Source organism: Pelodiscus sinensis, chromosome 9 (assembly GCF_049634645.1).
Source record: "Pelodiscus sinensis isolate JC-2024 chromosome 9, ASM4963464v1, whole genome shotgun sequence".
Lineage (NCBI taxonomy): Eukaryota > Metazoa > Chordata > Testudines > Trionychidae > Pelodiscus > Pelodiscus sinensis.
Window position 1 is genome coordinate 31,218,516 of NC_134719.1, and position 27,458 is coordinate 31,245,973.

The 27,458-nt window shown below is 47.4% G+C and overlaps 1 protein-coding gene across 2 annotated transcripts in view; it reads left to right on the forward strand.

Moving 5' to 3' along the window:
* Positions 1-27,458, forward strand: part of HS2ST1 (heparan sulfate 2-O-sulfotransferase 1) — a 149,476-nt gene that overhangs the window by 94,421 nt on the left and 27,597 nt on the right. For both annotated transcript variants that reach the window (XM_006120249.4, XM_075936408.1), the window contains exons 2-3: positions 7,505-7,743; positions 15,768-15,853. In XM_006120249.4, coding sequence (XP_006120311.1) covers positions 7,505-7,743; positions 15,768-15,853 — 325 coding nt within the window. The remainder of the gene's footprint in view (positions 1-7,504; positions 7,744-15,767; positions 15,854-27,458) is intronic.

Genomic DNA, 27,458 nt, shown 5'->3' on the forward strand with positions numbered 1-27,458 from the left:
GCTAGGGGCACAAAATTAAAAATTAGAAAGTTAAAATATTATTTCATCCATATCTTTACTATCATCTATTTGCAATCTCAATATATGTGCAATTAACATGTGCAATGAATAAAATTAATAGAAAAAAATTAAGGATTTTATCATTTTTGGGGGGCTGGGAGGGAGGTGCAATTCAGTAGCTTGCTCCAGATGCAGAAAACCTTAGTTTCAGCTCTGCCAGTAGTGACCACTATGGGACACCACTAATTACCTCTCCATATTCTGAAAACTGACTGTTTATTCCTAGGCTTTGTTTCCTTCCTCTTAATCAGTTACCAATCCATGAGAGGATTTCCCTCTTATCCCATGACAACATACTTCACTTAATAGGCTTTTAAGAGGGATCTTGTCAAAGACATTCTGAAAACGGAAGTATACTATAACTATTGGATCTCCTCCGTCCACATGCTCAAAGAACTCTAGTGAAGTTCTGAAGAAGTGGGCTGTGCCCACGAAAGCTCATGATACCATCTACATGTTTTGTTAATCTATAAAGTGCTACCTAGACCATTTGTTGTTTTTAAGTTTATCCTGTACAGACTAACTTGGCTACCCCCTGAAGCTTCTAGTAGATTAGTAAGGCATGATTTCCCTTTACAGAAACCATGTTGACTTTTCCCCAACAAATGATGTTCATCTATGTGTCTGACAATTCTGTTCTTTAGTATACAGGCAGTCCCCGGGTTACGTACAAGATAGGGACTGTAGGTTTGTTCTTAAGTTGAATTTGTATGTAAGTCAGAACTGGCTTCCAGATTCAGCCGCTGCTGAAACTGACCAGCGGCTGACTACAGGAAGCCCGAGGCAGAGTTGCTCTGCCCTGGGCTGCCTGGAATCAGCCGCTGATCAGTTTCAACAGCAGTTGAATCTGGACGCCTAGGACAGAGCAACTGGGGCGCTGCCGGGTAGGTCCCCGCAGGGGCGGCGCTGCGGAGACCAACCGGGCAGCACCCCAGCTGCTCTGCCCCAGGTGTCCCCAAGTCAGCCGCTGCTGAAACTGAAACTGAAACGCAGCCCCAGCCCCTCCGCGGCTTTGCAAAGCCTCGGGGAAGCTGGCAGCGGGACAGCCCAGGTGCGCCTGGGCTGCCCTGCAGCCCCAGCCCCTCCACGGCTTTGCTCTGCATCTTCCTGGTCTGCAGACCAGGTTGACGCGGAGCAGCTTTTCTCGCCCCGGAGTACAAAGCCCCATTTGTAACTGCGGATCCGACGTAAGTCGGGTCCGCGTAAGTCGGGGACTGCCTGTAGTTTCAACTAATTTGCCCTGTATTGATGTTAGACTTACCGGTCTGTAATTGCTAGGATTACCTCTAGAGCCCTTTTAAAATATTGGAGTCTCATTTGCTATCTTTCAATCATTAGGTACAGAAGCTAATTTAAAGGATCGGTTACAAAACACAGTTAAAAGTTTTGCAATTTCACATTTGAGTTCTTTCAGAACTCTTGAGTGAATACCATCTGGTCCAGGAGTCTCGTTAAGTTTATCTGTTAAGTTTACTTTGTTTCAAAACCTCCTCCAATGACACCTCAATCATGGAGAATCCTCACATTTGTCACCTAAAAAGAATGGCTCAGATTTGAGAATCTCCCTCACATCCTCCTCCGTGAAGACTGAAGCAAAGAATTAATTTAGTTTCTCTACAATGACCTTATTGTCTTTGAGTGTTCCTTTAGCATCTTGATCATCCAGTGGCCTCACAGATTGTTTAGTAGGCTTCCTACTTCTAATATACTTAAACTACATTTTACTATTACTTTTTTAATTTTTGTCTGTCTGTTTTTCAGACTTCTTTTTGGCTTTTCTGATTATATTTTTACATTTACTTTGACAGAGTTTATGCTCTTTTCTATTTTCCTCACTTGGATTTAACTTCCACTTTTTAAACAATGTCTTTTTATCTCTCAGTGCTCCTTTTACTTAGTTGTTAAGCCATGCTCATACTTTTTTTGGTTCTCTTAATGTGTTTTTCAATTTGGGGTTTATATTTAAATTAGGGCTCTATTATTGTGTCTTTGAAAAGTTTCTATGTGGTTAGCAGGGATTTTACTTTTGTCACTGTACGTTTTAATTTCTGTTGCAGTAACAGAAATGTTTGTGTAGTTCCCCTTTGTGAAGTTAAATGCCCCAGTGTTGGGCTGCTGAGTTGTTTTTCCCACCACAGGGATGTTAAATTTTGTTACATTATGGCACTATTTTGAAGCAGTCCAGTTATATTTACTTCTTGGACCAGATCCTGTGCTCCACCTAGGACTAAATTAAGAATTGCCTTTCCCCTTGTGGGTTCCAGAACCATTTGCTCCAAGAAGCAGTCATTTAAGGCATTCAGAAGTTTCATCTCTCCATCTTGTCCTGAGCTGATGTGCTCCCAATCAATATGGGATAGTTGAAATCCCCCGCTATTGTTTTTTATTTTGATAGCCTTTCTTATCTCCCTTAGTATTTCACTGTCCTGGTCAGGTGGTCAATAATATATCCCTGCTGCTATACTCTTAGGCTACGTCTACACTGGCCCCTTTTCCGGAAGGGGCATGTAAATTTCACCAGTCGTCGTAGGGAAATCCGCGGGGGATTTAAATACCCCCCGCGGCATTTAAATAAAAATGTCCGCCGCTTTTTTCCGGCTTTTAAAAAAGCCGGAAAAGAGCGTCTACACTGGCCCCGATCCTCCGGAAAAAGTGCCCTTTTCCGGAGGGTCTTATTCCTACTTTGAAGGAATATCTGTACTTTGAAGTAGGAATAAGACCCTCCGGAAAAGGGCACTTTTTCCGGAGGATCGGGGCCAGTGTAGACGCTCTTTTCCGGCTTTTTTAAAAGCCGGAAAAAAGCGGCAGACATTTTTATTTAAATGCCGCGGGGGATATTTAAATCCCCCGCGGATTTCCCTACGACGACTGGTGAAATTTACATGCCCCTTCCGGAAAAGGGGCCAGTGTAGACGTAGCCTTATTGTTAGAGCATAGAATTACTACACAAAGATTCTGTGGAACATTTTGGTTCTTTTAAGATTTTTACTTCATTTGATTATATTTTCTTTCAGGTATAGTGCCACTCCCCCTCACTTTTTCAAACAATAAGAGAGAAGTTATAGGAGTGTAGGTGAGGGAAGTGATTAATTTTGGTTTGATAGGTTATTTGTATGCATAGTTTGACTTTTCTACATTTTTTAAAATATTTAACATTTAAACTGTGGTGTAGAGATTGCCTAAAGGAAAGGGGCTGAGGTTTGAGCACAAGAGGAAGAAGAAAAGTGAAGACCACAGGAAATAGGAAATGGAAGAGTAGAGGGAGAAACTTCAGCTCTAGCCGGCATAATGCATCCTTCATTTCAATCTCACATTTAGCAGTTCCCTCACATTTGATTGCATTGCAGGTAAAATCATATGTGTATATGAGAGTAGGGAGGAAGAACATTTTATCTGAACTCCTTTTGGTCTAGAGAAAAAGTTCATTGGGCTGAGAGCCGAGAGAGAACATTAGGTTCTTATCTCACCGGTTCATAACATTGACTACCAAGCAAAGCTTCATATCTGTACGCTAATATTAATCATTTTTCAAATAAGGTAACCAAGAGGTTGTTGATGGTCATGTCCAGCAGATGTAGAATATACCTCAGGCTTGCAGTATGACAAATAGTCACCCATTCTATCACACTGACTTTGAGAATGAATGTGCCAAATAGCTATATGTGGTTATGTGGTTTGCAACCACTGCTCTAAACATTAGACCACGTTCCCTTGAATGAGGAAGAAAAGCCTGTTCATAACTGACATTTCCCTATTGTGTCTCACTGAGTGGCTCTCTCAATATCCTTTTAGGACAGTGGTCCCCAAACTATGGGATGGGTGTGTGGATGAATGTTCAGGGGAATGCAGGGGGGCTTGGAAGAGGAAGCAAACACAACTAAAGCCCCAGCTGCAGATTCCACCAGCCGCTGGCCCTGGTTCTGGCCTCAGTCCCACTCTTGGTTACAGGCATAGTCCAGCTCCTGGCCATGACTCTGACTGCAGTTCAGAACCACAACTCCAGGATAGTGTGGATAGTTTCTACTGCTGGTAAGGTGGAACATGACAAAGTTTGGGGACCACTGCTCTAGGAGCTACTCCATATGAAGGACAACAGGCTATTTTTACTAATAGTTACTCCTTTAGCTCACAGCATAAACTTCACCTTCTAGAATTTCTAAATCCTGAGCTCAAATTCTGGTGTTGACCCGTGTGTGTGGGGCGGGGGGGGAGGGGAGTACACCATTAAACACAGTGTGATAATGTGTAATTCTAAAAAGATGCTTTGAAATTTAAATCTTGAATAGTCATGAGTGCTCTGCTTAGCCATAGCAGAGCAAAACTTTTGATTTTTTTTTGGGGGGGGAGGGAGGAGGGAAGGGATCTGTGCAAATTGGCATTTTGTAGAGCCATAACAATCTGCTTCTCATTTTCCAAGTGGCTTTGATATTTGAAGAGGAGATGAATTGCCCAAAGCAGTGTCCTTGTACTAGGTTTTTTTAATTGTTATTTGTAACTTATCCATCCCTCCAAAACGTGTCTTGTTCAAGACATGTTTCTTTTTCTTTTTCTTCCTTGTGTTTGATACAGTTTTGTATTCGGTGCAATAATTTTGACCCTTAATGTTAATTGTTTCATAAGCATCTCCCGTTGTTTTTTTTCCTTACTAAATTTGTATCCAATACGGGTCATGAATCACCTCTGTAATGGCTCCTGCTGGTCATACCAGGAATTACAATAATAGAATACTAGAACTGGAAGTGATCTTGAGCGATCAAGTCCAGTCCCCTGCCCTCACGGCAGGACCAAGCATTGTGTAGATCATCCCTGAGAGATGTCTATCCAACCGGCTCTTAAATGTCTCCAGTTATGGAGATTCCACAATCTCCCTAGGCAGTTTATTCCAGTGTTTAACCACCTTGACAGTTAGGAAGTTTTTCCTAATGTCCAACCTAAACCTCCTTTACTTCAATTTAAGCCCATTGCTTCTTGTCCTATCACCGGAGGCCAAGGAGAACAATTTTTCTCCTTCCTCCTTGTAACACCCTTTTAGATACTTGAAAACCACTATCATGTCCCCTCTCAATTTTGTCTTTTCTAAATAAACAAGCACAATTCTTTCAGTCTTCCCTTATAGGTTATGTCTTCTAGACCTTGCATAATTTTTGTTAGTCTTCTCTGGACCTTCTCCAATTCCTCCACATCTTTCTTGAAACATGGTACCCAAAATGGGACGCAGTACTCCAATTGAGGCCTCATCAGCACCGAGTAGCACGGGAGAATTACTTCCCATATCTTGCTAACACTCCTGTTGATTAGCTCTTACTCTCAGCAGGTCTCCCTCTTTAGCCTGTCATTGCTCAGCGCTCTCTCCAGGCTTTCGCTCTGGACCTGCATTGCTCCCAGGATCACAGCATCCTCGTCATGACACTGCCCTCCGGAAGTGCCCACTACAACAGTCTCTCATTGCCCTGTCGGCAGTCCTCAGTCTGTACACCTGCCACCATGGCTTACTGAAGCCTCAGTCTAGCCCCTCATCTCGGGGCAAGCCACAGACTGCAAAGGCAACTCTTTCTGGTGTCAAGGTGTGGTCTAAGAGGGAAAGAGGGGACCCAGGCCCACCCACTACTCTTGGTCTTGGCACAGGAACCCTGTGGTGGTAGCTTTGTCCTGCCCTTCTTCTCTTACCCTTTACTGTACTCTATTGGCCACTTTTCCTGTGATTCTTGCACCCTCCTTGCCTCTGTATCCAAGACTGCAGCCTGTCGGGTATCAGGCTGGAGCTTTTCTCCCACTCCTCTGAGTCTGTCTAGCTCTGCTTTCTCTAAGATGCTTCCCTGGAAACCAGTCCTGCATCCTCCCTGGTCAGGACTCAACTGCCCACTCCTCTACTGAGCAGCAACTTATAACCAAGGCTGCCCTAGCAATCTGTCTTCTAACTGGCTTCTTACAAGCCTCTCCCTGACTGGCCAGAGCTCTGTGCAGGCTTCTTCCAGCCTGCCTTAATCCCTTCTGGCCAGAATGCGGCAGCCATCCCACTACATACAGCTAATTAGTTTTTTGTAAAGCCGTACATAGCAACGTTTACACCTGGAGAGTTGTCTTTATTGGAATAAACACAATATTAGTTTTATTTAAACTCTAGTGCCTCTTTATAATTAATTGGCTATACCTTCTATGGTCAATGATTTTTACCAGATTTTGAAATACAGGCAGTCCCCGGGTTACGTACAAGATAGGGACTGTAGGTTTGTTCTTAAGTTGAATCTGTATGTAAGTTGGAACTGGCTCCAGATTCAGCCACTGCTGAAACTGACCAGCGGCTGACTACAGGAAGCTGGAGGCAGAATTGCTCTGCCCCCAGCTTCCTAGAATCAGCCACTGATCAGTTTCAACAGCGGCTGAATCTCGAGCCTGGGACAGAACAGCTGGGCTGCCAGGTAGGTCCCTGCAGGACCAACCCGGCAGCACCCCAGCTGCTCTACCCCAGAGTCCACAACAAAAGCCTGGTCTGCTGGGGGGGGGGGTGCACTAGCTGCGCCCTCCCCTCCCCCAGCAGACCAGGGACACGGGGAGCAAAGCCGCAGCGGCGGCGGGGTGCAGCACCTCTGAGGCTTTGCTCTGGTGATGGTCCCCAGCAGACCAGAGGCACCGGGAGCAAAGCGGCAGCGATGGCAGGGTGCCGCGCCGCCTCTGCGACTTTGCTCCCGGTGTCCCTGGTCTGCTGGAGACGGTCCCCAGCAGACCAGGGACACCCGGATCAAAGCCGGGGAGGCGGAGGGGTCACAGCAGAGTCTTAGAGGCGCGGGATCCCTCCGCCTCCCTGGCTTTGCTCCAGGTGTCCCTGGTCTGCTGGAGACGGTCCCCAGCAGACCACGGGGACCCGGAGCAGCTTTTCTCGCCCCGGAGGTCAAGGTGGAGGGACCACTGCGCTCTGGGCGGTCCTGCTGCCTGTGAGCTCCGGGGCAAGAAAGCCCTGTTCGTAAGAGTGGATCCGACATAAGTCGGATCCGCGTAACTCGGGGACTGCCTGTACATACTTTATACCTTTGGTATTTGAACTAGTTACTACTTTTACCTGTTATTTCCTAATACTGGATATTTTATAGGATTTTGTGGGGATGGTTTGTGAGAAGGGTTACTATTTTGGTTCAGCATCAGAGATAACTTTTTAAAGAAAAGGTTGTAGCTTCTTTTAATGCTACCATGAGTCAAAAGAAAGAATATCCCTCACTGTTACAGTTTGCAGACAACATACTCTGTCTCCAAGCATAATTTAGTTTAATCCTATAAAAACTCTGTATGGAAAAGGAAAATGTTAAGTCCCAATATGTAAAGTAGACGTTTTCTTTACTAGTATGTTTTTTAACCTTTTTGTCATTTTAATTACAAGGACTGAGTTTCAAAATAGCACTATCTATGTTGTCATTATCACTGAACATTTATTTTCTGTTACTTTGTACAGAAAGAGCGATTGCAAGACATGAAGTCAGAGAAATAGAACAGCGTCATACAGTAGATGGTCCTCGACAAGATGCAGCTCTGGATGAAGATGATGATGTGGTGATCATTTACAACAGAGTACCTAAAACTGCAAGCACATCCTTCACAAATATTGCCTATGATCTTTGTGCAAAGAACAAATATCATGTTCTGCATATCAATACAACCAAAAATAATCCTGTTATGTCAGTGCAAGATCAGGTAAGTTATGTATGTTGAGATAATGGTAAGAATTTTTAGTCTCTTCAGCAGTTTTAATGTTTTAGACAATCATTATGTCAATTCAGTACTGCTTAAGGAAAAGCATTGCGAGTGTGTGCATATGCTCAAAGAATTGTAAGGTGCTATTGTAGATATAACTAAGTGTTATGCTTATAAGAAACTTTTTTAGGGGAAAAGGCAATATGCTGTGTTTATTGAGAATATGAAGTAAAAAGCATATTTAATTATTTACATACATAGGTATACATATTGTTTTGTTGATTTAGTTATTAGTTTGTTGCTTGCATTATTTTAGTGTCTAGTTAGGCTGAGTGCAAGAGAGTAAAGGGGCTTTATTGAGCCAGACAGATGTTTTAGAACAGGGGTCGGCAAGTCTTTTCAAACCGAAGAGCCAAACTACATCAAAATTTAGTACAAGTGGTCAAGAAAGAGTTATATAAGAGTGCTCATTTTCATGACTGAAAATATACAATTTAATATTATGGATAATTGACATGATAATTAATAGCACAAATTAAACGTACTCACAGACTTCTTTTAATGGGACTTATGCTGCAGCATCTTTTTACACATTTCTTTGAAGTTTACATCATAACTTTTTCCGTGATACATAGTATCCAGGGCCTCCCATGATGAAATGTGGTGGCTCAGGAAGAGGACGGACTGTGTTGAATCATGGGACATGTAGAGTGACTAGGAAGCCGGCCCTAGAGGAGAATGAGGGCAAGCGGTACCCAAACTGTGACTCCCCAAGAAACACAGTGGCACCATATCCAAATCCAGGCACCATAACTTGGCTTCTGCTCTGGCAGCTGCCCAACCTTGGAGCAGCCGGGCAACCACCATTCAGCCTGGCTCCCCAGTCTCCCACTAAGCCCACCACCACCAGCAGCAGCTTACCTTCCATGTGTAAGGAAGGTGAATGTTGCTGTGCGAGTAGGTGAGTGGGATTAGGTACATACTCTAGTTTAGAGGCAACTCCCAGAAGCTCACAGAAGAGCCTTATTTGATTCCCTATTTGGTTTGCGAGCCATAGGTTGCTGACCCCAGCTTGAGAATTTCAGCAAGATGGATCTTAAAACATTATGGCAAAGCAGCTTTTTTAAAAGAGTTTTTTTTATTGGGATAAGTAAGTTTTGCACTGTTATGGTGTAATTAATTGTTGTTTGTGTGTTTGTTTTTGTGGGTTTTTTTTAATATTATAGCTATTTTATTTTGACAGAAGTAACTATGTAACCCTTGCTTAAATAAAGAAACTATATACATTTTATTTATATAAATAAAAATTGTATGTGTGTAGAGTGACAGGGTCATGTCAGAGGGATACAAAAAAGTAATGGAAGGAAGGTATATTGGCCTCAGACTGAGAAGATTTCTTTTCCCAGGGTAACTGGGAGACGCTAGTCTAGAACTAGCAGAGTCAATCAGGGGCAGTTGAGCACCTGGGGTTAATTGAGTTGGTTTGCAGAGTCAACTGAGCCTGGGCTAATTAGAACACCTGCAGCCAATTAAACAGTTGAGGCTGGTTATAAAAGGAGCTGCTCTGCAGTTAGGCATGTGAGTAACAGAGGAAAGTCATGATGGAAGTAGGAGAAAACAAGCATCAAGTGGATACTAGGAGGATGAGGCTGAGAGAAGAATGGTGTGGGGAAGTAGCCATGGGATCTTGTAGCAGGTGTTGGAGACTTATATACCCAGCTGCTGTTATAGGGCCCTGAGCTGGAACCTGGAGGAGAGGATGAGCCTGGGTTCCCCTCATAACCCACTCCCCATGCCCACTCAGGAAAAAGAATTCTGAGTTTATTTCCCTCCATACGTTAAGCTGGCCAATGATGAGAGGAGCTCAACAAACAGGAAGCTAATGCCCTAGGTCTGAAGCCTAAAATTGAGGGCTGCTGTGAGCCTCCGAGGCAAGCACATCTGCCTGAAAGTGCAGGACCCCCCAACTTTAAGTAGGAGGGATCTCTCTCCCTTTCTCCCTCTCTCTCTCTCTCTCTCTCTCGCTCTCTGTGAAAATTGCTTTATACTCCTATTAAAATGCAAATAAAAATTAATTAACTCTAAAAAATAAAGCACTATCAAGTTCTCAAAATGAAAGACTTTGGGCTACCAGTCGACCCAAACATCTGCTCCTAAACATCGCTTTTGATGGTCAGGTTGAAGTACTGCAAGACCAATGCCCACTACTACCTGTGATCATGCACTAATTTGGCAGTGTTCCATAGTGCCTGGGCATGCATGACATCAGACAGATGAGTTCTTGTGATCATCAAATCCAGATATTCTACCCACTTCACTTTTCTACCCTTTCTATAACGCCCTTTCCCATCCCTCTTCAGTAACCCTTCTCAGAAGAGTCTACTATGGCAGAAGATGCATTGACTTCTGCAGTTAGAAACCATAGAACCAGTACTCCAACATCCAAAGCAAAGTGTTCTACTCTTGTTACTAATTCCCATGGAGAAAGGAGTTTGGAGACCTGTTCTAAACCTCAGAGTTCTCAACAAGGTCCTCAAAGCTCAGAAGCTTAAAATGGTCACCCTATTGATGATCATTCCATCTCTGGGACAGAAAGACAGGTTTCATGTAAGTTTAGGGCCAAAAAACAACTTTAATATCTCAGTAAAACCAGCTCTCAGATGTTTCCTCAGTTTCACTTTTCTTTTTCAGAATTCCATCAACACCCAGAGTATTTTCCAAAATTTTCTCAGTAGTGGCCACCTATCTATAATCTTAAGGGAAAGTAATCTACTGTTATCTGCGAGATTGTCTCCTCAGACATTGGTTGCTTCAAGAGACTCATCAAACCAGCAGAGACATGATATGCTTATTCACGGAGCTGGGTTTGCAGAGCAGTTTCCAGAAGTTGACCCTCACACCAAGGCAATATGTAGAATTCATTGCGGCTAACTAGACACATTATAAGCAAAGCCTTCCTATCTCTGGACAAGTATCTGTCCTTGGTATTGCTTACCAATGCAACCTTCAAGTGCCAGTGAGAATGTGTCTCCAATTCCAGGCACAGCAGTGATTCCACACGCCAAACATCACATGCAATGCGAAGCCACAGCTATATGACTCAGATTGGTTTACAAGCCAAACCAAACAGGGACAATCTGAACAAAGCCCTGAGAGTGCCCACCAGTATTATGATCTCCCTGGAAGGGTGGAAGAAACTGGTCAGTGTATGCAAAGGGATCTCCATCTTTTATAGGCTCCGCCTTTGTAAGTTCTTACCACTGACATTTCCCTGATAGGATGTAGTGTGCATTTAACAGTCTCACAACATAAGACAAATGGTCACCGATAGAGACTTTCCTACACCTCCATCTCCTTGATTTGAGAGTGATCAGGAATGCCTGCACCCGTTTCCTTTCACTGGTAAGATTCACCAAAAGGTCATGGTGGACAGCATAGCCTGCATGTGTTGTATCAACAGTCAGGGAGGAGCCAGATCATCATCTCTATGCACCAATCAATGAAACTGTAGAATTGGTGCTTCTTTTACAACCTCACCTTTTCTGTGATTTAACTCTTGGGCATGCAGAATGTAGTTTCAGCCAAGTTGTTGCATTTTCTCAGAAGACCACAAATTAGAGATGCACCCATCAATACTTCATGACTTGTTCACACAATGGGGAACGCTGTCCATAGATCTGTTCACAACTTACCGAAATGTCAGGTGTTCACAGTACTGTTCCAGGGTGGGTATCGGATGGCACTCTCTGGGTGGTTCTGTCCTCCCACTGAACAATTACCGTTTTTTACATTGTTGCTCCATTTTCTTTTTTGCTGAAGGTCTTTCTAAAGATAAAAAGCAATGGAGATCTTGGAATTTTTTATTGCTTCCACATAGACCTGATACGTTTACGTGGTGCAGCTTGCATTGTCCCCATTTATCTTCCTTCCATCTACTCTGCATCTTTGCTGTCTCAGGACAGAGGGTGTACAACCCAACTTGCAGATCTTCTACCTTAGGGCATGACTCCTATGTGAATCCAGCACCTAGAAAGTTCATGATGAAAGGAAGTGCAAGAGGTTCTACTAAACAGTACAAAGTCCTTCACAAGACATACTTATCTGCACAAATAGTCATGGTTCCAGGTTGGGTTCATATCCCAACAAATCTCTCCAGTGTCAGCAACTCTTCCACATAATCTGGAATATATCCTGACTCTGAAAAAATCAAGGTTATCTCTAAAATGTCTTAGGGTCCATCTAGTGCTCTTATAGCTTTTCACCCATCATCAGCACTATTGCATCCAATCACTAAAAGGGGAATCACAAATGTCTTCCTTCAACATCAACTTCCTACCCTCTCATGGCGCCAAATCCTGGTATTGAAAGGGATCCCTTTGAATCTATGGCCACCTATTCAACAATATATCTATTGATTTGAAAACAGTCTTTCACATTGCCATTACCTTGGCTAGAAGAATAAGGGAGCTAGCAGATCTGATGATGCATTCCCTGTACTCTGTATTTTTCACTGACAAGGTTACACTTAGGCCACATCCAAGGTTCATTCCTAAAGAGACCTTCTTGTTTCACATCAATCAGTCTTTTTGCCTTCCTGCTTCCTATCCAAACTCTCACCAAGAAAATAGGGCGGCTGTACTGAATGTCCTAGATGTTAGCAGAGCCCTTTCATTCTACCTTAATAGGACAAAAGTCTTCAAAAAGTCCTCTAGACTGTTTCTTGGTATGGCATAATAAACCAAAGAGTTCAGTGTTATCAATTCCAAGACTATTTGCCTTACTCTCAGAATCTTTACTGCCTTTTTTTCATTTCTGAATTCGCACAGAATCCTAGGGCTGGAAGAGACTGCAGGAGGTCATTGAGTCTAGTCCTTTGCCCAAAGCAGGAGCAGCCTTAACTAAATCATCCCAGCCAGGGCTTTGTCAAGCAGGGACTTAAAAACCTCTAGGGGTGGAGATCACAGCACCACCCTACGTAACCCATTCCAGTACTTCACCACCTTCCTTGTGAAATAGTTTTTCCTTATATCCAAACTAGACCTCCTCCACTGTAACGTGAGAACATTGCTCCTTGTTCTTCTTCGAGTGGTTGCTCATGTCCATTTGAATCAGGTGAGCGCACCACGTGTCTTCCAGAGCGTTTTCCCTAGCAGTACCCGTAGCGCCGGCAGGGCGCCCCCTGGAGTGGCACCGCTATGGCGGAGCATAAGTACCTCTGCCGGCGCTCTCCCTCCTCAGTTCCTTCTTACCGCCCATGACGGTCATTGGAGTGTGTCTCTCTGTTAGAGAAGTTAAGGGTTCCTGTTTCTCTTAGTGTTGTAAATAGTTCAAATTAGTTAGATAGTTGGCAGTTCTTTGGGTTTTTTTTCTTCTCCCCCTTTGGGGGAGAGGAATGCCTGGGCTGCAAGGCTTTAAGGCTTGCACTGTATGCGCTAAATTCATGCCCGAGGGAGACCCTCATGATAGCTGTTTAAAGTGTGGGGGGGGGTCACCTAGCAGACACCTGTAAGATCTGCAGGTCGTTCAAGCCGCGCATGAAGAGGGAGCGGGACTCTCGTTTGAAGCTTCTCCTCATGGAGGTGTCTTTACAACTGGCACTGACTGGACATTCTGCAGTGCGCCAGTGTTGATGTGCGACACTCCATCCCGTGCGTGGACTTCGGTACCGAGGCCTCAGCACTGCTGTCACTCCCCGGCACCGAAGAAGTCAAGGTGCAGGCGCCAAGGGCAGTCTCCGAGCCAGAAGTCCAGCTCCAGATTACACCGTCGCCTCGAATTCCCCGGTGCAGGCGTCTCTGACTGCTGCGGTGCGGCGTAAAAGAGCTGGACGACCATCAAGTCCAGGTCAGCTACCCTCACGTCGTCCTTCGACGCCGGACACTTTTGAGGCAGCGCAGGACCTGATTAGCCTCACTACCTACCCTCTGTCGTCGGTTGAGGCGGAGAGGTCGAGATCTTTGACACCGGGAGCCATGTTGGCACCGGCTTTTCCTCCGCACCAGTTGGATCGGTCGGCACCGGTCACATATGCAGCGGGACCATCTCCTGTGGGACCAGTACCGCTTGGTGCTAGCCTCAACGCAGGCTGCCAGGCCTCACACGGCACCGACTGGCCTCGACCCCCATTGGTGCTGGGACCTCTCTCGGACCCAGTCTTGGCTGCCCCGGTGTCGTATTACTCAGGCCTCGTTGCATCGTCAATGGCACTGTCAAACGCACCGTATTACTCAATCCTTGTGGCACCGTCAACAGCACCGGCACCAACCCTCTTGACCAGGGTGCTGCTTCAGTCTTCGGCACTGTTACAAGTGCAGGCACCGGGCTCTTCGGCGCCGCTGTAGGTATCTGCATCGGTCCTGTGGGCCATGCCGGTACCACCAACGCCGATAGCGCTGATCTCTTCGAGGGCGACCACTACGGCTCCAGTGCCTTCCGTCCTACCTGCTGTGGTGTCCACAGGAGCAACGATGGGGGCACTGTCTTTTGGACAACTGGACTTGGGAGTTCCACACTCGCAACTGGCACCAACTTCGGCACTGCAGTCCACATGCACCGCATCGATGCTGCATGAGGTATAGGGGCCTGTCTTCCCAGCACCGGTATCGGTACGCTGTCACCGCATGCATGCGGGCAAGCCAGAATCTATGGCCAGGTTCGTCCCTCTGATGGTGGCAGGGCACTCATCATCAGAACCATCCTGGCGTGAGTCGGATTCCGATGTGGGCTCTTTCAGGTCGGAGTCCTCGGGAGCTTCGTCACATCATAGATCCCGTTCCTGGCACTGGCGTGACCGTTCACGTGTGCAGCAGACTTGGCCGCCTCAGTCGCATTGGCCTTTTTAGACGCTGTGGGCATACCACCAGTGGCAAGGGCCTGTGCCCCCCTCCGCGGTGTCGAGTGTCTCCAGGCACCTCCATTGGTGTCGCTGTCACAACCCCCCCCCCTCCTCACCTCAGAGCGCTACTACTATCGATGCCACTACAGATCCGCAGGCTTCGGTGCCGGACCCGCTTCCGCATGCAGTGCCGCCTGCCCAGCCGCCCCCTCCATCGGGCCCTACGATGGATCCAATGCCACTCCAGGAGTCATTGTTGTCCTCATCTCCTGACGAAGCTTTAGCAGATCCCGTACTGGCGATGCCGACGATGGATTCTCGGTCACATCAGGATCTGCTCCGGGGTCTGGCCTCCAACCTGGGTGTCCCAGTGGAGCTAGTAGTGGAGGACACGGATACCATGTTAGACATCCTGTCCGACGATGCGCCGGCCCGTTTGGCTTTGCCACTCAACAAAACTGTGGCTAAGATCACTAACGCCCTGTGGCAGACCCCGGCTTCCTTAACCCCTACCTTAAAGGGAGTCGAGAGGCGCTATTATATCCTGCAGTCAGGGCACGAGCACCTATATTCCCAGCCTGTCCCGGGGTTCCTGGTAGTCCAAGCCGCGGCCCAAAAGGAGAGACTTCTGCAACTGGGGCTGTCCCCAAAGGCTAGAGAGCCCAAACGCCTCGACCTAATGGGGCGTAAGGTGTATGCCACTGGTGGGATGCAGCTCCGCATTGCTAACCAACAAAAATATTTGTTAGTTTATTGGTCATATTTCTGACTCCTTTCTTTGCCTTTTTGATTGCTGCATTCGGCTTCATGTTTTATTAGCTTTAAATTGTGACACTAAGATAAGTCAGTTGCCATGTGCTTCTAACCAATGTATCTTTTTAAACAACAAATGGTCTAGCAGCATCTTAAAGACTAACAAAACATGTAGATACCCATTTCTTCAGATGAATGGAGTATTAAAAGTCCAGTTCCAAAATAAATAGGGGGGATGGCGAGAGGGAGAAGGAAGTGGAAAAAATAGTGAATTGGAGTGTTCATCCTTTTTAGTTAGTCATGTGTCTTTTGGTAATATTCATAGTGATAGATTTTTATCATAGTTGTAGTTACTGAGTGGAATTTATTATTGGAATCTAAGCATCAGCCATTACAAACAGTACTGGGATATTGACTGTTTTTTCTACTTTTGTAGGTGCGATTTGTGAAGAATGTAACTTCCTGGAAGGAAATGAAGCCAGGATTTTATCATGGGCATATATCTTACTTGGATTTTGCAAAGTAAGTTACCCAAGATTTGTTTAATCTACAGAGGTTGATTCTGCCTTATGTTGTTTCAACTACACAGTACATAAACTATTTCCTTCTGAAACATTATAGTTTTCCCAGTTTTCAGTTGTGTACTCAGTAGTTCAGTAGATTATGTTAATCTGTTTTAAATATTGCTGCCCTCTAGTGATCAGAATCTGACAACCATCTTTTAAAAAGAAATCTGTGTTCTTCAAAGGATCAGTAGTCCCTTTAAATAGATTTTTAATACAACTTTGATCTATTTATTGCATGATAACAAAGAATTAACTTTTATAATGTGGAGCCCTGTCCTAAAGTTAGAAATACTATTATTTCTTGGTTGAGCAACAGGCATGCATTTGCCTGAGCATTTCAGCTCACTTTTCTGAATACTCAAGTATCATCTTAGTGATATGCTTTATGGGCTGAGAAGTTTAGAAGCAGCCTCATCCTGAATCTAAGTACACCACTAATAAGTATCTGCTGTTCAGTTAGGTTACTTTGAAATGTGTGGCTCTTCGCTTTTAAACATTTGAAGTTTTTTTCAATTTAGTTCTGAACAGTTAATAACATAACATATGTTAAAGTAGTCACTTTTGTGCTATGCAGTAATGCTGCTTTTTAAAAAAATACATACATAGAAAAAACAGAATGATATTGTCCTTTGTAGGGATTAACTGTGCTCCACTGCAGTCAATAATAAAACTCTTATTTACTTCAGTGATGCAAGATCATGTTATATTTCCCATTGCATCCCCCTTTTCACTCAGACAATGAACTTTAAGACATCAGAGGATAAAAATCTCCTGGTCTGTAACCTTTAAACCTTCTTGAAAGATTTATAACATTTTATTTTAAAAAAATTAAAAGTAAAACCGGAGCATCATAAACTCCCAATTTAGCTTATCTTTAATAGGAAGTCTTAATAGCCACTATAGGAAATTACCCGTGGGCAGCAGCTGAAATTTCAAGATTGCCACAGGAAACAGAGGGAGAAAAACTTTAATTTAAAAACAAAACAAAAAAAAAACAATAAAATGAAGAAATGCTGTGCTTAAAATTTCATTAACTTCCCATTCCATCTTTTTTAAAGTTAAAATAAAATATTAATAGACTTCTTGAATTGAACCCTTAATGGAATAACAGCCTTGTGGACAGCCTGGTGAATATTATTCTTTACATTATTCAAGGCATAAAGCTGAGAACATCATCTAGGTATTGGAATTTCTCAGATTAAAATAATTATTGTACCTTTAGAAAGGCATCTAAGCCATTTCACAAACTTCGTTCATGTACATATTTCCTTCCAGGGCTGAGTTATCTTTGTGTTTTCTATTTGTTGCCCTTTCACCTAAATGACTTGTTTTTTCCCGCAACAACTTCCTTTCCTTTATTTGTGGTTTTCATTATTAAAATCATGTATTGAATTCTCTGGTTGCTCTTGACTTTTGACCTGTACTTTTAAGTAACTGTATGTTCTTCTTCGAGTAGTGTCCTCCTGGGTGCTCCACTCTGTGTGCTGGTGCGTCCTCATGCTGGCAACCAGAGATTTTTCTAGCAGTGCCTGCTACGCATGCGCTGTAGCATCCCCTTGTGCCGTTAGTGTCTGTTAGGCATGCACGCGGTGTGACCCCTCAGGTACTTCTCTACCATCCTCGGCAGCAGACAGAGCTTCTCTTCTTTCCACTGTTTCTACAGAAAACCCCCATAAAACTGGTTATTTCCCTTTGGTTTCCTCACATTTCCAAGTTTTAAGACCCCCCCTACCCGACCCTATTAAAAAAATAGGTATTTTTTTCTTCTGTTGTCATTGACCCGCTTGTTTTCAATGCACCTGATGCCGAGATCTTCCAGCTGCAAAAAGTGAGAGTCATGCCGGGATGCTATGCCCATCCCTGATGGACACTATGCTTGTATAAAGTGTCTTGGATAATCTCACCAGACACAAGTGCCCTCACTGTTCTAAATTGAAGGCCAGAGCACACCGTGACTGTGCCAACAGGTTGAAAACTTTCCTCTACGGAAGGTCATTCCAGCCATCTTCTGAGGACACATCTGCCTCAAAGCCTATTTCTGAGCCGAAAGATATGGACAAAACACGTCCCTCTATCTCTTCTGGCATGTCTCTCTCGAAAATGAGACTGTCTCCAGCCTCATCCTTACCCTTGGCACCGATGTCTTTGAGGGTCAGCACCACAGATAAGCCTAACACATCGGTCATGGCACCGCCCAAGATGCCAGCACCCCATAAAAGGGCGCAATCAGAGCCCAAACAAAAACAAGTGGCACAGTCAGCACTGCTCGGCACCGAAGATGCCAACTCAGTTGGCACCGGCCTCAGTACCTAAGAGACTCCTCACTGAGATGCCACCTCCTGACCAATCGGCAGTGCTTGTATCAACGGCACCGAATAAACCGCGTACCTCAGTACTGTCCCAGGAGCACCTGCAACATGAGTCCATCAGGAGACATCCATCACCGGCACTGGTATCTCCAGGTTCCTTTATACAATCGGTACACTCACGCAGATCACTGATTCTGGCTCGCTCCCCAAGCAAAGCTAGCACTAAGCCTCACAGCCGCTTTTCTTCCCAGCATTTCAGCCCAGCACAGAGCTCTATCCTGGGACGTTGCCATAGGAAAAGCCATCATACTGCACCGGCTTCAGTGCAGGAGGCATCGGGCCATTTATGTGCCTCCCCCGCACCACGGGAACCTTGGCACCGCTCCCAGTCCCTGGTGCTTGAGAAGAAGAGGAGGTCTAGCTGCTGATGGGCAGAGGTACTCTAGCAGGAGCAGGTTGCCCCCATGGTGCGTGCCCTCTGTGCTCCCTCAAGTGGGGGACACGGCACTGTCAGGTGCCAAACCCTTTGAGGCTGGGCAGGAGCCCGAGCCCACGTCAGGACACCAGTCCCATGGAGGACGTTACGGAGCCCTCGACTCCTGAGGCGTTCGAGGCGGCCAGGGACCTGGTCAAGCTGTCCCCTTCTCCTCCACCAGTACAGATCTCAGGAAAAGATTGAGACCCCGGCTGGTACTGATTGGAACCCAAGGGACCAGCCGTCCCGGCACTGGAGCCCAGGAAGCACTGCTCTGCTATAACTTCTTTTTATGCCGCTCTGGGACCCCAAGAAGCACCGCTCCACTATGGCTTCTTCCCATGCTGCTCCGGGACTGTGCGTGGCCCTGTCTACAGGGCCAGCACCGACTGTGATCTCTACCCCAGCCCATGCCTAAGCCCGGCACCGGGACCGAGCACAGCACTGGTCACTGCGATCAATGGCTCTGCTCAGGGCCCAAGCCTGGACCTGGCCATGCCTCCTCCTCTTCGCCGCCAGCACTGGAGTAAACCAGAGTCGATGGCTTGGCATGCCTCACCAGCCAGTCTCTGACTGCATCTGCCTCCGCCTGGCCATGGTTGGCCTTGGAGTACTCAGCCAACTTAGAGGCAGAGTCCATCTGGTCGTCCACAGGGTCCAGGTCCCAGCATCGGTCCTATACCCACTGTTCACGGCACCAGAGTATCTCTGCCCATCAGCAGCAGCAATGCCCGCAGACCATCCCAGTACCTGTGATGCAGCAGGCCTGGCACTCTCAGGTTCCAGAGCCTCCTCAATGGCTGTTTTGGACCCCATGGGCCTACGAGCAGACGCAGGGTGTGGGCCTCTCCAGACCAGAGTTGGTCTTCTGGTCCAGGGCATCCCATTCGGCGACCCCTCTGACACGTTCACCCACGTCGGGGCACTCACTTCCCCCAGGCCAAATGTCCCCAAGGTCTTTGGAATCCGAGGGCCAGGCAGTTCAGCCAGTGGCAGGGCCATCATCAGTGGTCTCCCAGGCCCCCTTGCAGGCTGAGGTCCCTGCTGAGATGGATTCATGGGTTCCTCATTTTCCTCCCTGATGAGGCCCTCTGCAATACTCTTCCTTCCATGCCCTCCATGGTCTCGAGGGCACATCATGACCTCCTTAGAGGCCTAGCACAGAGCCTGAGGGTGAAAGGGTGTTGGAGGACTCCGATCTGACTGTCGACATTTTGCAGTCAGATGCCCCACCAGAGTGGCCCTTCCCATTAACAAAATGGTGGCCAAAATATCTAAGTCCCTCTGGCAAATCCCAGCCTCTATCCCGCCAACAGACAAGAGAGCCGAGCACCGATATTTCGTGCCCCACGAAGGGAACGAATATCTCTTCCTCCACCTGCTCCCAGGGTCCTTGGTCGTTCAGGCCATGAACCAAAGGGAGAGGCAGGGTCAACCTGGCGCTACCCCTAAGAACAGGAAGGCCAAGCATATGGACTTGTTAGGCAGAAAGGCCTACACCTTGGGGGGCCTAAAATTCCACATAGCGAACCAGCATGTTCTGCTGTCTTTCTATGCGTACAGTACCTGGGCCTCCCTGGACAAGTTCACAGTTGCTCCCTAGAGACTCTGAGCGCTAAACTTGTGCCCTCTCAGAGGAAGACAAGGCAATCCCTAGGGCCACAATCCAGGCTGCCCTCAGTGCAGCTGACGCAGCCACAGGCTTCATAGCTACAGGGATGATTATGCGCTGCAGTTCTTGGTTTCAAGGGTCCGGGATGCCCCCCAAAATGCAACCATCCAAAACCTCCTTTTCGAGGGTCCCTCCTTATTTTCAGAGTAGAGTGACCAGCGTCTGCATGGTCTCAAGGACACCCAAGCTACCCTGAAATCCTCGGGTATTCACACCATGGCCACCCAGCAGCATTCCTTTTTAGGGAGGAACGCCGCTAAGCCTTTTCATCAGGGCACATGGCCTGACTTCCACCACCGTAGCAGAAACAGCAATGGGAGGAATGGTAGATACCAGACCAGGACCAGAGTCAGAGTCTGTCCGGTAAACCCTCGGCACCTCGACATGGATTTTGAAGGTATGCCCAAGATCAGCGTACCAGCCTCGTCCCCATCCCTTCTGGGACCGTTTACTTCCTTTCCACCGGGCCTGGGAGTCTGTCACTTCAGACTGTTGGGTCCTGGAAATGGTGGGAAGGGAGTATTTAATCCCCTTCTGTTCTTCTCCCTACATCCCCCTACCCTGACCCTCTTCAGAGACCCCTCTCACAAGTTTCTCCTGCAGGAGGAGATACTCCAGCCTCTCTCCCTAGGGTCTGCAGAGCTGGCTGTCCCGGGAATGGCAGGGAGGGGATTCGACTCCCAATATTTTCTGGTCCCTGCGACCAAGGATGTGTTCCATCCCATCCTGGACCTCTGGGGCCTCAACACTTTCATCGTCAAGAAGAAATTCAAGATGGTGACTCTGGCATCCCTCATTCCGTTCCTACCTCCTGGAGACTGGTACGCTGCCCTCATATTTCCATTGTGTCCCACCACTGTCAGTTCCTCCACTTCAAGGTGGGCAGGAACCATTATCAGTTTATGGCCCTCCCCTTTGGGCTATGGCACCCCGAGCCTTCACAAAGTGCATAGCAGTCATTGCCGCCACACTCAGGAAACAGGGCGTCCAAGGCTATATCTACACTGGCGGGTTATTGCGCAAGAACGGCCGTTCTTCCGTGGAGTATCCTCACTGCCCACTCGCTCTTGCACAACTTAATTCGAACTAGCGGAGCGCTTAGTTCGAACTAGGTAAACCTCATTCCACGAGGACTAAGCCTAGTTCGAACGTACTAGTTCGAATTAAGGGCTGTGTAGCCCATTAATTCGAACTAGTGGGAGGCTAGCCCTCCCCAGCTTGCCCTGGTGGCCACTCTGGGCACCACCAGGGAAACTCCTATGCCCCCCTCCTGGCCACGGAGCCCTTTAAGGGGCACGTGCTGGCTACGGTGCCCGTGCCAGGTGCAAGCCTGCCAGCACCCAGCCAGCAGACCCTGCACCTGGCACGGCTCGAGCCAGCCACCCGATGCCCCCCAGCCCTCTGCCTCTTCCCGGGACCAGGCTGGCGGCTCTTGGGAGCCTGCCCAGGACCGCAAGAGGCGGGCACCTGCCTGGTCCAGTACAGACATCGTGGACCTCATCCACGACCTCAGCACTATGCACAGGAAAGTGGCCGTCTAGGGCAGGAGAGCTGCCAGCCTGGCCACCCAGGAGCAGGTTTGCATGAAAATCAAGGTGGTCCACTGAGACCTCCGATCCTGAGCTTAGAATGGCCGTACTGGGTCAGACCAAAGGTCCATCTACTGCAGTGGCCTGTCTGCCGACAGCAGCCAACCCTAAGTACCCTGGAGGGGATGGACCAAAGACAGTGACCAAGCCATTTGTCTCGTGCCATCCCTCTCCAGCCTTCCACAAACTTTGGGCAGGGACACCATTCCTACCCCCTGGCTAATAGCACTCCATGGACCCAACCTCCATGAATTGATGTAACTTCTCTTTAAACTCTGTTCTAGTTCTAGCCTTCGCAGCCTCCTGCAGCAAGGAGTTCCACAGGTTGACTATTTGCTTTGTGAAGAATAACTTTCTGTTACTAGTTTGAAGCCTGCTACCCATTCCTTTCCTTTGGTGTCCTCTAGTCCTTCTATTATGGGAACTAATGGAGAACTTTTCTTGATGCACCCTCTCCACCCAACTCCTGCTTTTAGAGACCTCTATCCTGTCCCTCCTCCGTCTCCTCTTCTCTAAGCTGAAAAGTCCCAGTCTCTTTAGCCTCTCTTCATATGGGACCTGTTCCAAACCCCTGATCATTTTAGTTGCCCTCCCCTCTCCCAGCCTCTCTTCCCCTCTCCCACCTCCTTTTCCCAGTCTCCCCTAGTTTTGTTCAATAAAGAGAGATTCTATTTTTGAACACACGTGTCCTTTATTTTGTACATCAGGAAGGGGGGCTAGGGAGGGGTAAGTGGAAGGAGGTGAGGGAGGAATGGGGTACAAGCCCCCGATGGGGAGGATTGGGTTGGGCCTGCGGGCTGCTCGGGGTGGAAGTTTTCCTGCAGCCCCCCGATTGTCCCCTCCCCCCGGATGGCAGCCTGCGGCAGTTGCAGCCAGGCTGATGGCCAAGTACTGCGATGTTCCGAGTGTGGGCACTCAGGGCACTCCAAGCCAGGACTGCTTTGCAAGCGGGGCACCCCTGAGAACTGTCTGTCCGGGATGGGGGTCGGATCCCTTTAAGCACAGCCCTCGGCTAGCCTGAGACAGCAGCTCCACGCTCTAAGTCCTACTCTGATGCCCTGCCGGCACTGCTTCCAGCCATCCTTAACCTCTATTCAGGGTCCACTCAATGTGGACATGCTAGTTCGAATTAGCAAAACGCTAATTCGAACTAGTTTTTAGGTCTAGATGCGCTAATTCGAATTAGCTTAGTTCGAATTAATTAATTCGAACTAAGTTAGTTCGAATTAGCGCTGTAGTGTAGACATACCCTAATAGAGTTTGTGAGCGCCACTCTGGACTCAACGACAGCCAAAGCCTCCCTCCCCAGATCCCACTTCCTGGCCATCAGGTCAGCGATTCGGGACATGCAGACATTCCCAATAACAATGGCCCGGACCTGCATGCACCTTGTGGGCCTAATGGCTGCGTGCAGCACACCAGGTTCCGCATTCGTCCACTGCAGATGTGGTTGGCTTGAGTCCGCAACCCATCTTTTCATGCATGGGACAGAGTGGTCACAGTTCCCTCTAACGTCCTTCGCTCACTGGACTGGTGGACCCGGGAGGAGGAGGTCTGTGCTGGAAGTCTGGTCTCCAGGCCTTTACCAACTCTCCTGCTCATGATGGATGCATCAGATCCTGGTTGGAGAGCCCACCTTGGAGACATGCAGTGCAAGGTATGTGGTCGAGGGACGGTCTCTCCCTGCACATCTGTGTCAGGGAACTGCGGGCAGTTAGCCTTGCCTGTGTGGCCTTCCTTCCTTGGCTCAAGGGAAACTCGGTCCTCATTTTGTCCAACAACTTGTTGCCAGTTTCATACATCAACAGGCAGTGTGGAGCCCGTTCTCCTCACCTGTGTTGAAAGGCCCTTCACCTGTGGGACCTCTTCATCGGGGCAGGTATTCACCTGATTGCCTCTTATCTCCCGGGCTCCCAGAACACTTTGGCCGACCGCCTGAGCAGGTTTTTCTCCAGCCACAAGTGGACCTTCAGGAGGGACGTAGCCCTGGATATTTTCCACAGGTGAGGGTTTCCCCATCTGGACCTGTTTACCATGTACCAGAACAGGAAGTGTTCAGGGTTCTGGTCCCTCATAGGCCTGGGAAGGGGTTCCCTGGGAGATGCGCTGCTAATTCCCTGGCTCGAGGGTCTGCTGCACACATTTTAGCTGTTTCCACTGATCCACCAGGTGCTCCTGCAGGTGCGAGAGTTCAGGGTGTCACTGATCCTCATTGCGCCAGCATGGCCCAGGCAACATTGGTTTTCTACTCTCCTGAGCCTGTTGTGCGACAGGCCGGTTGCACTTCCGATAGTCCCCAACCTAATCATAGAGGACTTTGGCAGACTTCACCATCTGGACCTGCAGTCCCTGCACCTAATGGCATGGAGGCTCCGTGGCTCACAGCGGCGGAGCTTCAGTGCTCAGCGCATGTGCAGGAAGTGCTGCTGGGTAGTAGGAAACCCTCCACTAGGGCAACATATTTGGCCAAGTGGAAACGGTTCTGTATCTGGGCTACCTAGAGAGAGGTGTCGCCTATGAAGGCCTCAGTCCACCTAATCTTGGACTACCTTCTGGATCTTAGGCTTCAGGGATTATCCTCCTCTCTTAAGACGTACCTGGCGGCTATCTCCGCTTTTCAGCCAGGTGCCAGGGGCAAAACCATCTTTGCAGATCCAATGGTAAACAGGTTTCAGAATGGCTTGGACAGGCTTTACCCATGTGTTCGGCAGCCTGTTCCCCAGTGGGACCTTAATTTGGTCCTGTCCAAACTCATGGGGCCCCTGCTTTAGCCATTGGCAATGTGCTTGTGGCTTTACCTGTCCTACAAGGTGTCTCTGATGGCCATTATGTCAGCCAGGTATGTGTCCAAGCTGAGGGCCTTCACTTCGGACCTCCCATACACAGTCTTCTTTAAAGACAAGGTCATGCTTCGCCCCCATCCTGCCTTCCTGCCTAAGGTGGTGTAGAACTTCCATGTGTCTCAGGACATCTTCCTGCCTGTCTTCTATCCCAAGCCCCATGCATCAGGTAAAGAACATGGTCTGGATGTTAAGAGGGCTTTAGCCTTTTATTTGGAAAGAATAAAGCTATTTCACAAGTCACCCCAGCTCTTTGTTGCCATTGCGGAATGGCTGAAGGGTCAGCCGATATCCACACGGAGGATCTCCTCCTGGATCACAGCATGTATTAGGGAATGCTATGGGCTGTCCGGAGTCCCAGCCCTTCCCCTCATGGCCCACTCTCTAGAGCCCAGGTCTCCTCTGTAGCTTTCGTGGCTCAGGTCCCCATCCTGGACATCTGCAGGGCTGCCACATGGTCATCTGTCCACACCTTTGCCAACCACGATGAACTGATACATCAGGCAAGGGAGGATGCTGCTCTGGGAAGGGCTATTTTCCACTTGGTGTAAGGTTAGAACTCCAATCCCTCCTCTTGGGGTTTCTGCTTTGGAGTCACCTACATGGAATGGACAGGAGCAAGCACTTGAAGAAGAAAGAACGGTTATTTACCTCTTAACTGTTGTTTTTCAAGATGTGTTGCTCATGTCCATTCCAAATCCCACCCACTTCCCCTTCCTCGGAGTAGTCTGGAAAGAAGGAACTGAGGGGGTGGAGGGCCAGCAGGGGTATATATCGGCGCCACTCCAAGGGGCTCCCCTGCTGGCCCAATGGGTACTGCTAAGGAAAAAAATTCCAACGACACATGCATGCTGAATGCACACACCTGCGTTGAATGGACATGAGCAACACATGTCAAAGAACAACAGTTACAAGGTAAGTAACCATTCTTTCTAGTCGCAATAACCTCCAGTAGGAGAGATGGGAAACTCGCTGCTTAATGGCGGACCCTCCTTATGCAATTTTCAGCAAGGACAGAGTGACGGCACCACCCTAAATTTCTCCCAAAAGTCCCCTCTCCTTTCCACATCAACAACCCCATAGACTTACCTGCCTTTTTCCCCAAGCTGCACACTGTTCCATCCCTCGCTGCTTGGCACACCCCTGATATCCGCAGAGCGCTCGCGTTCTGCATTGATCGGATGAGAGTCTGGCAAACATCTCCTTCACAGAATGATCCAAGGGGCAAGTTGTCTCGTCTCTTAGAGGATCTCCAAGTGGATCTCTTCATACATCCACACGTGTTACACCATCCACAATAAAGAACCACCTGGCACCATCACTGCCCATTCCTCCAGGTTCATGTCCTCTACTACTGTCTTCCTCAGCAATGTACCTCTCCAGGACATTTGCAACACAGCCACTTGGTCATCAGACAACACACTTGCACACCATTATGCCCTGGCATCTTCCATCGCACCATCCATGGCTGTGGTAAAAGCAGTATTCTCCTCGGTTATAACAACAGGGTTCCAAACCTGCCTCCACGAGCCGACTACTGCTTTATAGTCACCCAGAGTGGAGCTCTCATGGGGACACTACTTGAAGAAGAAAGAGTTACTCACTTTGTGCAGTAACGGTGGTTTTTCGAGATGTGTGTCCCCATGGGTGCTCCACTGCCCTCCCTCCTTTGGAGCCACACACTCTATTAGCCCGGGTGGAGAAGGAATGGAGGGGCCGTACTGTATGTGTGCCTAACGGACACTAATGGCACGAGGGGGCACCACAGCGCATGCATGGTGCAACGAACACTTCTAGAAAAATCTCTGGTTGCTGGCTCGGGGACTCACTAGAACCCAGAGTGGAGCACCCACGGGGACACACATCTTGAAGAACCACCATTAATGCACAAGGTGAGTAACTCTTTCTTCTGCATTCTTGTAATTGTTAAGTGTAAACTGTTTCAGAAAAATATTAAGGCAGTTTATTAAAAACCAAATGAGTCTTTGCACTAAAATATTTCAGAAATACCCCTTACATTATGCTGAAACCAAAAATATTGCAACAGTGGGCATCATTCCTAGACTATTAATGTTGAGGCAGTAGTGCCATAACTCCATTGATATGAATAACAAAAATCCTTGATTTTCTGTTTTGTTTTTATCCGGCTTTCATTCTGATTCCACTTTCAGTCATCCGTAACAGTTGATGTTGTTTTCTTTTGATTAAATGGATGGGAAAATACATTTATTTATTACAGAACAATGTTGTTCCGTTATTTTATGTATTTCCATTATTCCATTAATATTTATAGTGTGCCAAGGACACCACTCAGGGTTGGACCTGTAGTGCTAGGTGACATACACAAACCAGGCTCCAAGGAGTTTTGTATTAGTCAGCATGACAATTATAAGACCCAGTAGTCTGGCCACTCATTTTGTCCAGGTCTGTATCATTAGTCTGGCCGCAAAATAACACACTTTAGTTGTTTTTATTTCCCCATTTTCTACTTCTAATGTTTTGCCTTTCTTCTAACTCTTCTTTTCATTCTTTCAGCCCAAGATCTAATAGTTTCCCTCTATTAGACATATTTCAAATGTCTTTATCCAGAAATGTAATTTATGCTATCGTGCTGAAAGTATCCGTCTGCTTTGTACATTGGACAAACGTCTCAGACACTTCGCCAAAGGATCAATG